Source organism: Dermacentor silvarum, chromosome 3 (assembly GCF_013339745.2).
Source record: "Dermacentor silvarum isolate Dsil-2018 chromosome 3, BIME_Dsil_1.4, whole genome shotgun sequence".
Classification (NCBI taxonomy): Eukaryota; Metazoa; Arthropoda; class Arachnida; order Ixodida; family Ixodidae; genus Dermacentor; species Dermacentor silvarum.
The window spans coordinates 181,589,542-181,601,461 of NC_051156.1; the positions used below are offsets into that span (position 1 = coordinate 181,589,542).

General features: G+C 46.9%; 1 protein-coding gene across 1 annotated transcript; it reads left to right on the plus strand.

The window, feature by feature from the left end:
- The first annotated feature begins 1,271 nt into the window (after positions 1-1,271).
- On the plus strand, positions 1,272-10,644 carry LOC119446180 (uncharacterized). Its single transcript, XM_049664860.1, has 6 exons — positions 1,272-1,300; positions 2,647-2,673; positions 6,289-6,451; positions 7,362-7,529; positions 9,226-9,361; positions 10,421-10,644. The coding sequence occupies exons 1-6, from the start codon at positions 1,272-1,274 to the stop codon at positions 10,642-10,644; spliced, it is 747 nt and encodes a 248-aa protein (XP_049520817.1).
- The last annotated feature ends 1,276 nt before the right edge of the window (positions 10,645-11,920 follow it).

The following is an 11,920-nucleotide window of genomic DNA, read 5'->3' on the forward strand; positions in this document are numbered from 1 at the left end:
ATTCCCACAGGGCGTGGGATCTGCAGGCTTTTTATAATTACAATACTTCCCGTAAATCGGAGTACAAGGCGCCGGATTGGGGCAGATACGGTGTATTTCTTTGGAGCGCAAAGGGCAGGGGGGGGGGGGGGCAGCAAGGTTACATATGTTTCACCGTCTGCGTTTCGCAAGACCTCCTGATGGAAAACTATATGCGTAACAATACGCACGAGACATACATGCTGCTTGAAGAACGAGAAAGATGTTTGTTCTCCAAAGGGAACCGTACAGTAACATAGTAGAATGAAAGCAGACACTGCGACCGCAATGCACGCGCAATCACCGAGTGGCATTAAAAAATTAAATTAAATAAAGATGAGAAAGAAAGGAATTTATTCTTAAGACATAAATACTTGTCCTATGCAATTATGAACACCATTTGAGCGGTCTGAACGCAAATACCAGCGAGCGAAGTAGTACGAATGACCCCGCCGAACAGTATCGCCAGGGGTTTCCAACGGCGCGACCTTGATGCGGCCCAAACCACTTCGATCGCAGCGCCGCCACAGTATCTTTCGTCGTCGGGTGCCTCAATGCAAAGCATGCGCCGCCCCAGCCGCTCGTCGTGAGTCCATCTCCTCCGGTGCACACTCTCCCGTATCATCGCGGCTCACCGTGTCGATGCCCTCTCGCCCTCTGCACCAACTGCAAAGAAACCGCATGCGCAAGCCGGTTCCCCCCAAAAAACCTCGTGCCCCCCCCCCCCTCTACCTTCCACTGTGCGGGTCAACATGTAAAAAAAAAAAACGGCGGAGCCATCGCTTCTAGATGGCTCCGCCGTCCCACAACTGAGTACGCGTAGACAAGGAACTGTGATCGGATATTCCCAAGGAAGAAGACATAGATGATGATTTCGTAGAGCTGCTGAGGGAGGTATATAGAGACAACCGAGTACAAATTGTAAGGGAAGGCCTAAAATGTAATGAAGTTGTGGAAATTCACTAAGGATTGAAGCAAGGACGTCCTCTGTCTCCAGTGTTGTTCACGCTTTATGTTAAGGGCATAGAAAGATGACTGGAAAACACTGAATTAGGGCTTAAGCTATCATACATGCGTAATGTACAATTGGTGCAACAGAAAGTCCCCGGACTGTTGTATCCGAACTACATATGCCACTCGCGGACAATACAACAGATTTACAGACACTTGCGAATATGTGTGGCAACGCAGCGACAAATCTAGGCCTTTAGTTTAGCACAGAGTAATCGGGAATTATGATATTTAATGAAGATATGACTGATTACATGGTGCCAATTCAACAGTAAGTCATACCCACAGTCAAGCAATATGAATACCTCGGCGTATACGTAAACGAAGGAAATACTTGCTCAAGCACCCACCAAGATAATATGAAAATGAAGGGGAAGCGGAATGCAGCAATAATGAAACATAGAGCACTTTGGGCCCACAATAAATATAAGGTGGTGCGTGCAATCAGGAAAGGACTAATGGTGCCACCGCTAACGTTTGCAAATGCCATTCTGCGCTCAAAATCGAATATCTTGTCGGGGCTGAAAGTTAACCGAAGATTGGTAGGCCGGTTGGCTTTGGGAGCCCATGGCAAAACCAAAAATGAGGCGATGGAGGGTGACATGGGTTGGACCTCGTTCAAACTCAGAGAAGCGCAAAGCAAAATTATTTCTGAAGCAATACTCGGGAACATGGATCAAACTAAATGGGCAGCTAAAGCGCACAAATACCTGCACCTGAAAAGCGTGGGCACAGAATGGAGGATGAGGTCAGGAAAGTTGGCAACCAAGTATAGGGTAATTGAAAGTGTAAATAGACAACTAGGAGTCATCAGAAAGAAAGTGAGAAACAGACACAGTAAATTGGATGCAAAGAATAGAAACAGCAAAGGCCATGGAGATTTACAAGAATGAGAAGAATGAAATTAGAAGGGAAAAGCTGTACGGTAACACGAAGGGAAGTGTCTTGCTATTTGAAGCTCGAGCAGGTTGCATAATGACAAAAACATACCGGCACAAATATTCGCAAATAGATGAGGCATGTGTATGCTGCAGCAATAATCCGGAGACGACTCAGCACATGCAAATGGGATGTGAAGGGATTCACCCAGTGAGACCCGGTTACCCAGTAAGGTAACGTACACCTTACAGAAGCGCTTGGATTTAAAGTGGGTGGAAGTCTGAACCGGTCAGCAGTCGAGATAAGCAAGATACGTTTATAGTATTGGTGGGAAAAAAAGGCAGGGAAGAGATGGATACGACCGGATCCGTCTAAGGCATAGGTAGCGGTACAAGGTGGATACAAAAGTTTTGAGGAAGAGAAAAAATACTATACAAAATGCTAGATTGAAAAGCTTGAGTAACTCAAGCAGGCTATAGGACTATTAGTGACCACCCAGTTTCAAAGAGGATGCCAATAAATCATCGTCATCATCATCGAGTGTGAGCTATTCGGCGAGACAGCAGCAGCAGGCGGCAGCCACGGTCAGCAAGAGAGGCGCAGGAAGGTTCGCAAAGAAAGCTTCGCTTTTAAAGTGGCAGTTACGCCCGAAAGGCGGAGCACTTGTTGCGATATCAACGTGTTAGAGAACCACACGAAGTAAGGGTCTCAGTTTGATTTATTTTTCCTCTTTTGCAGACCTGGGAAGATCAAGCAACAGCAATGGTAAGCGAAATTTCGCACTGCCGTATATTGTCCCTCGGTTAAGCGTACCGATATATAATGCGGGTAAGCGTTGAAAGCAAGCTTAACTCTAAACACATTAACCACGGACAATGATCTGTCCCACTTTTCCATATCTTGGTGGTAAAAATTCTAACCTAACTTCGGAAGGCGTTACGAATGCATAATTTTGTCGATCTTTCTTAAATTACAAAATCTGGTAAAAAAAAAGCTTGATGATTGTATACACACTTCACGTGGTCGTACACATACGTCGCAATTCATTTCCATGCAGGAGTCAAAGTCGTTACGTCAGCAGCGCCACATCAACGTACCTAATCCTTCTCGTCATATCTGTTCTCTCCGACTTCCTCGCTGTGTGAGTAATTATGCAACGCGCTGGTGAGACGCACACTGAAGCCTACGTACGCTAAGTGATCCGTTACGCATCTCTTGTCCCATGGACCTACCGCTTACCATCTGGCGTCATTTCTTCGCTAAAAAAATATGAGCAGCAGCAACTTCGAGCCAGCGTCGTAGGACTCTATAACGCTAAGAAAAAGCTTTCCTATAGAGTTCTACCCAAGTTTAGCTTTTCAGCCGGTGTTAACTGGCGTTGCGTCGCTCGGAGTTGACGTGGAGCGAGGCGCCAAGTCTAAGCGTCGAATACTCGACATGTTGGGAAACCTTTGTGCAAACACTGGGATGCTATTCTGGACGGCGTGTTGAGCCAATCAGAGAGGCCGTATAGCAACACCGTGGGCCAATCAGAACTGACACAATGGCGAATTCGGCAATATGGTGGAGTTTGACATTGTGCAAAATAGCGCACTCGCGTGATTTTTCGACAATCCATTTCTTGCGTTAAACGAAAGTCATAGACCACTAAACTTAAGAAAAAACAAACCTTGCGTGAAGGCGGCTGACGGCTCGCCAAATCTGCTGGGGGAACGAGCGAGATGTCGACCCAAGATTCGTTATATCCAGATTTTGGCGTTTGGGCTTATCGCCTCCTTCCGCATCGACGCCGAGTTACACAACGCCAACAGCTGACGCTGGGGAAAACGCTAAAATGTCTGTTGGCCTCAAGCGTTAAGATTAGGGAGCCTGGAAGCATGCAGGCTGCCTTCAGTTTATATACAGGCGTTCATTTTTAAGCTTTACGGAATTTTTTTTTAATCGCCTGTAGCAGGTAGCATAATTCTTATCGTTGAGCTGGGTTATTCGAAGAGGCGGACATTAGTATCACGAGAAATCGAAACACATATTAAACTAATTAGCAAAGTTTCACTAATTAACTTCTTAGTTAATTACTCTGCGACACATATTGCAATTTACGAATTGTAGCCGGTGAGCTTGTCAGGCGTATCCACTTGAAATGAATTTCCAGAATGACACCAGTTTGGAGATATGCGCCATCAAACTCGCCGTAAAAATGCACTGTCCTTACACTTACTTTTTTACCAAAATGCTGTTTTATACATTGAAGCACAAAAGTAACTGGAACGCCCATGTACTTAGGAAAATATTTGTACTTGGGAAATATTTACTTGGGAAATATTTCGAAACTGGTGTCATCCTGAAAATTCATTTCAAGTGGATGTGTCTTGCATACTCACCGGCTACAATTCGTAAAGTGCTATATGTGTCGCAAAGTAATTAGCTACGAAGTTAATTAGTCAATTTCTGTTAATTATATAAATATGCGTTTCGATTTCTCGTGCTACTAATGTCCGCCTCTTCGAATAACCCAGCTCAACCATAAGAATCATGCTACCTGCAACAGGCGATCTTTAAAAATTCCGTAAAGCCTAATTGTGAACACCCGGATATCTGTAGCACCTGTCTAGACGCAGTCGCGCTTGCTTCAGTTGCAGCTGAACCTCATGCACCTGAACACATCTTTATGCCGCACGCATCGTACAAGGGTTCTTGTAAACAGACGTCGCCGAAAAGCGACAACGGACGTAGCTTTAACGAAGGCGGCTGGTCGGCGAGCAAAATTTAAAGCCTCCTTAGATTATGACTGGTTGGTGCGACACATGTTCAGCAATGAAGAGCACAACGACTAAGACGAGGCGCACACGTATATAGCGCTGGGTGCATTGTGCGATTGTGTGCGTGTACGCTGCCTAAAAATAAGCGAAAGATACTAGAGACAACTATAATCGTAAACTAAACTCCCGAGGACCCGTTGACCATCGACAACATTGCGGCATTGTGCGGTGATTCATAAGGCGCGTATTCCCCCCCCCCCCCCCCCCCCCTATTTTCGTGGGCATTGGCGTATACATTTCGCGATGCCCGATAGCGGCACTATAATTGTGGAGTTTGACATAGCTATACCTATGAAAGTGTATACCTTATTTATTTCAATCTAAGTCGATTGCTCTTAAAAGAAAGAAAGAAAGAAACATGGTTTTCAAAACATCTTGGTCGCCTTAGATTCGAGGTTTCGTTAGGAGCCGTCGGAACTGTAGCTGGAAAAATGGCACGACGCTAACGCCAGCACCAAAAGACAGAACTGTAGCCATTACTATCCACTTCCACAGCCCCGCAGTACTAGGGTGCTATTCTGAACAATGTCAAATTCTGTAATGGCGTCATTCTGAGCCAAACAAAGAGGCCCAGAGGGTTGCTACGGACTCTCTGATGGGCTCAACGTGCTTCCATTACCGAATTGAACAGTATGGCGGAATTCGACAATGTTCATAATAGCAGCTACACCAGCTCACTGTATAGGTACGCCGTTTTGACTGCATTGAGTGCGTGCTGCGCAGGAGCAGCCATTATTTATTGAAGTTTGCTTTCGACGAGACGCTAGCACCAAGCTCGCGGTGTGAGGACGGTGGGGCCTACTGTACAACACTGTAAAATGATTGACATCCTTAAAATTGAAAAAGAAAGGTGTAAATCAGTCTATAACTCAAACCCTTACACTATATTTGGGTGTAAGGGTCTGATTTACAGACCTATTTACACCATTTCTTTTTCATTTTTAATGTAAATTATTTTACACTGTACTGTAAATCCTGGGCTCCTCTCTTGTAGAGATGCACCGTTTCGTCTTGCTGGCTCACCACAGCTTGGCTTAGGCTAACTCCCAGACCGAGTCCTAGGACGGCCTAGGTTCGAGTAACTACAGTATCTATCGCTACAGGCTAACGTGTAGCTATAAAGCTGCCGCGTGGTGCAAGATGTACGCGCGGTCTCCTCGCGACGCCACGTCGAAATTGTATACCGTTTAGTCGATGCGTTACTTTTAGCTTAACGGTACGCGACATGAATCACAATGCATCGTGCAGCGTATTAAGGGGAATCCGCAGACGCCGTTACCTTTATGCTGCGCAGCTCAGAGTAAACTCGGCGGCTACGTGAGGTAATAATAATGAAAGCAGGAGCCGGGCAATCACGCACAAGAATGTCGCCCCTTCCATTTCTGTCAGCTGTTGACCAGATCGCCGTACACTGAAGATAGAGAGAAATCTATCGAGAATACAACCTCCGGCGTTCCGGAATATTAGTTGAACGCAAGTTTCTGCTCGTTTCGCGGTTGTGCGTGTCATACATTGTAAGCGCTAAAGCGTATACTTCCTCGTGCATGTATCACTCCCACAGCCAGCTCAGCTTCCTAGGCGTGCTGAATCTGGTGGCGACGTCGCTGTATCAGCTGACGCCTCGTGCACCCAGCAGCCTCGCGCCTGATGGCAGGCGTGTGGCTCCGCCCTGGGACATAGTGTTCATCGCCGGCGGGGCGCAAGCCATCTCACGATTCACCTCGGTAGGTACCACTCGGTAGACGGAGGGGCCCTTATATAGTGCACCAATGCCCTTTGTGATACGCACGCGGGTATCGAGAATGTGATAAACCGGGCCAATATAAAAGGAGGCAGAACAGCGTATAGTTTTCTCGTAGTACGTGCTATGAAAGGGTTGCCCCAATGTTTCCTGTATGCATCACGCACCCGCGACACAAAGGCAGTGCGCCTGGCGCACAGAGGGATGCTTTCAATGAACGGAGGGATGGTTTCAATGGGTAACATGGTCATTACTAAAGCATGAATGCGACCCCTGACCCCGTTTAATTGTATAAAATGCCGGTTCACAGGTGTGACATCGTGACCCGGAGCGCAAGGGCAGTGTTTTCTATAGATACTCACGGTACACGACAGGTGGTACACTTTGTTGAGCGTGCTGGTGCTGGTTGTACAACAGAAGTATCTGTGAAAATTATACAGTCGAATTTCATCGTAAATGTGAACACATCTGCCTTGCTCTTTTTTTTTTTTTTAGAGAGAGAGAATATTCATTATCAGGCGGTTCCTTTCCGAGCCCTCAGTCAGTGATGACGGTATGTTGACATGTGGTGCTTGGTGGTGCTTGGTGGTTGCGAAATAGCGTAACGCGTAGCTCGAAGCCCCGACGTGATGCTACATATGGTGGCCAAGAACACATACAACTCGTACATTGCAATGGGCTCTCCAGAGAGCGAGTGCACGCTCATCGCTTTTGTCTAAGTAGGCAAAACATCGGCCCACTGCTCGAGTGAGGTCAAGGCTCTGAAATTGCTGGCTTTTTCTTGTCTATATATGTCTTGCCGCTGACTGACACATGCACCCAGGTGCGACGAGTGGTTGTGCGACAGGTATACAGACGTGCCGACAGGTACACAGGCGTGCCGCGCTGCGCAGGAGTGCGATCTGCTGGGCGGCCTGGTGCGGGGCGTGAGTGACAACTTCTGGCAGCAGCGGTCGCCGCTGATGAACCAGGCGCTGCTCTGCCTGGCCATCTGCCTGCTCGCCGAGGTCAGCACGGCGGACGCTATCGCTGAGGCCCTGCTTCCTCTGGCACACGTCGTCGTGAGGGACACCACATTCTCTTCGTCTACGGCTATCGGCCATGTCGCACTGAATACTATGCTGCTCTCCACAAATCACCTGAAGCTAAGCAACATTGTGGTCTATTAGTCCTTGGGAGACCCGTTGGCAACGCCTGAGGGCTCATGGTCTCCCATCTGCTCTGCAATTTGTCCCCCTCGAACGAGACAATTACGATGCCCGCGACAGTAACTTCGCTAAAACTGAGTCGAGATAGCTTTCTGCCCATCAAACGGTTTCTGAATGGCCAAGCAACGGTCACGTCATTCTGTTCCGCCTGTAGCGATGACACACAAGGGGAGTAAGGCTGGCCGCTAGGTGAGGCTCGCATGGCGTAGTGCGGTGCCGCTGATATACCGAAGGAGCTGTGGAAGCCAATCGTATGACGAGAAACACGAACAGCGGCTGCCATACAATCTGGCAACGCGCACTTAGGGACAAGTTCCCTCAAGGCACTGTCGTGTGCGATACACGGAGCAAGCGCACACCTGAATTACACCTGACCCCTTGCATGATGCGGCGAACGCGGTATTGTCTATATTCCGTACTGTCTATCTGCTGTAGCGATGATCTTCACACTGAAGAGCCGTGCAGGTGAACGACAGTAAGCGCGCAAGTCATAAATGGATTGGCTTGGCCGCTAGTTCCAAGGAGTGAGCGACGTGTAGCTCGCAGTTGTCCTCTGCGTGCGTTAGTGCGATCACGTAATGTCTCAGCGTAAGATTAATCGGGCATATGTAGTCGCCGCAACGTTAGAGCTGCCGAGTCTCTTCTGTTAGCACCTGGAAGCAGCTCGACTCGGTAACCTGACTTGTCAGCCGATCGTATGTACGACTTGTAGCGAGAGGACGTGAAACACGAATCTTCAGCGGCTGCCATACAATCATTTGACAACCGTTGGTCGCAGCGACCAGTCGCAAACAAAGGGACAAGTCAGTCGACCGTGGTCAAGCTGCACTGTCGTGCCAAATGCAATGCGATACACGGAGCAAGCGCACACCGGAATTACACCTGAACGCGCAAATCGGTGTAAGATTGAAAAGAGGCAGCGCAGCCGACGCTACGCAGCCAAAGCACACAATTTTTTACTGCGCACCTAGATGTAGGCCACGAATGTACTTATAAGCAACTGGAAGTTACGTAGCATAAAGCAAACCGTAACAGTTACAATTTTCTTTTCTTTTTGGAACAAATAAAAAGCTTGCGTAGGAAAATCATTTCGGTTTCCTGCAGTTCCTAGTTTTGTTGCTTTCTGGTGCCGACGTCTGGTTTCCTGGTCCTGTAAACCGCCAGCAAAACGTTGGCACTACTTGGCATATTAGTCACACAAGAGCAGAAGCACCGCACGTGAGATCGCGTGAGCATAGCTTTGCCACAGAAAGTTCTTGTCGGGTATAGTTGGCTCTGGTTGCAACTAAACATTGTCCTACCCGAAAAAAAAAGAAGAAATATATACCAGAGAGGATATGATGACAGCACAAATGCTGAAAGTCCAGACGAAAGTCTGGAGCCTTTTCGGTCGTCTTCTCTTCACTCGTCAGTGTTTCTTCCGCTAGAATAACGGTGTCCATAGCAAAGATTACCACAGGTGCCGCGCTCTCGACAAGCACCCGTGGCCGGCGGGACTTTACGACCCACATCGTTCCAATGTCTAAGCAGTGCACTCCACTTTGCGCAGGCGTCACGCACAGACAAGGAGGCGCAGTTCTTCGCCTTGCCCTTCGCGCTGTGCGCCTCGACCAATCTGGTGCTCCCCATGTCGCTTGCCCATCGTCCTCGTGCACGGCTTCAAGGAACTCGATCTCACGCAGCTGGTACGGATGATTGAGCTCCTGATTCTAGGCTTCTGGCCTTGTACTCCGTCAAAGCCAACCAGTGTCCACCATAGCAGTGGTGGTATTGGCGTAATAATGACACTTATGATGCCAAACGTACGATACGTAGAATACGGGAATTAGTACAGTACGCTTTGTATATATCTACGAGATTGCTGAAATGCAGTGAAATAGAAACAGACAGTGGTAATTGCCTGATTAGTATTGTGTTTAAATTCCGCAGCCTGAATATTTCGTATTCCCTGATGGTGCAAAAACACGATAAAAATGGAATTTACTTCCTGTGAGATTGCTAAATAGAGTACCATGGCAATGCTGGCACTGGCGCATTGGTTTAGTAACCATGGGTATAAAAGTGAGGATAGAAAATTTGATTAAACGAAATACAATGAAATACCAACATATAGTTATAATTACATGATTAGTATTGCGTTATTTTGCACAATATGAATATAGTAACTAATGATGCAGAATACATAACACAATATAGAGATTGTACGCTACAGGCTCTCTCTTTGTATATCTACGAGATTGCTCATTACATAAGCACAATGAAATAGTAATAAATAATTGTAATTACCTGATTTGCAGAGCTGTACATTTCACAATACGATAACAATGCTGCCACTGGTGCACTCATGTAACAACCAATGGTCTAAAAACACGATAGAAAGTGAAATGTACTTACTTTGAGATTGCTACACAGAATATCATATCAATGTCGGCACTGGTGTATTGATTTAGACACTAATGGTGTAGAAGTCACGATAGAAAATTTATTTCCTATGATATTTTGATACCAAGCCTTACACTGCGCAACACTACGCTCAGATATCCGTGGAGCTTCTACTTTGCCACCACTGGAAACCTCCGCGTCAGCTTATATTACACGTCTAGTATACGGCATATAATCTTTTTTTTTTCTGTTTGATGATTTCTGGCGTTGAAGCAGCTACCCTCATACAGAATAAGCCCACGCGTATCTCTCTTTCTCTCTCTCTCTCTCTCTCTCTCTCTCTCTCTCGCTGTATTTTGCAGCTAATGGTGGGCGTGGCCGTCAAGGTGGTGTTGGTAGCCGGCGTCCTGCTGTCCATGAGCGCCATGGGCCCACTGCTGCCTCTGTCGGCCAACGCGTTCGAGGCGCCCACCAGTTCACCGAAAACGTCTTCCGCGAGACCGACCGCCAACCATTCCCGTCTTTTCTACTAATCGCTCCAACCGATACGCGCGCTGTACGTTGCGCGCGCGCGCCCCGATTCTAGAGGAACTCTCGAGCTGACCGTCGAATTCACTACAATGTTCAACAAACTGAATATTCATTAAATGCATCGAGATAGTCGCAAGTACGAGCTTTCGGATTCGTACTGCTTTATCACCAGGCGCGCAAGCATTGCGATATCACGAGCCGCTGAAATGCAAACAGTCCCGCTTCTTACAACACCACTTGTCCACTCAACGAACTCGCCTGTATACGTTTCAAAACTGAATGGTTTTCCAAACAAAAATATATATCTACAAAGAAACACTTTATAAGCGTTCGAAATCGTATGGTTTCGCTGTAGTGTGTTTACTACAACACGGTGTGCTCACTGTTAATGACACACTGGAATTCGAATGACTGAACACGTGGCTTTTTATATAAGCAGCTCAGCGTAGTCAAATTCATTCACTGAGCTTCATACGACCAACGCTAACACATCTGACAAACATTGAGAAGTGCTCCGGCTTCTACGCATGATAGCGGGGAAGGGTGACAAATACGATTCGAAACTTCCTGCGCCCTGCCGCCGGGCTCTCACGGATGCCTTCGACAACTTTATACTTGACTACGAATCTTTGTTGGCTTACATTTGACGACCTCAGCTTTATCTGCACATTTAAAGCTTGGCTCCGCGCTATCATATATTGTGAAGTGATATGAAGTGATAGTCGAGACATTTGACGCAAGACAATTTTTGAACAAAGCAACCTCCTCGAAAGCCTGGATCCTGTGTCAGATGTTGTGATGGTAGACCGTGGATTTCTCATTGATGACTGTTGTGCAGAACACTTGATTGAACTAATTCGGCCGCCTTTTTAAAAAAAGGACGACAAATTATAAATTTTGATGTGCGTATCCAGTAGATTGCATCATCTGGGGTGCACGTTGAAACAGTTATTCAGCGAAGGAAAATTTTCAATAGTACGTCTACAACAAGAGTTCCGTGGCGAATGGTCGGACAACGAGATGGTATAATGATGGTGATCGCAGGGATCACAAACATGTCAGCACCAATATTTGCCCCCCGCCACACCGTTTTCTGTAGACACGGATACAATCCCTGCTTTCTACGGTACACATATCCGAAACATAGTGTACTTCCATAAGATAGTGTAATTCATCAGTGTCTGTCTGCACACTGATGAAACAAAAGATAAAGTCTCATTGCGTGCGCTTGTCCTTTAAATTAAGGTGAAGTACCTGTGTTGTGAATTAACAGCTCCAATTAAAACGTCACGGAACGGCTAAACGCCTCCTCTAACCGTGGCGTTAGAGGA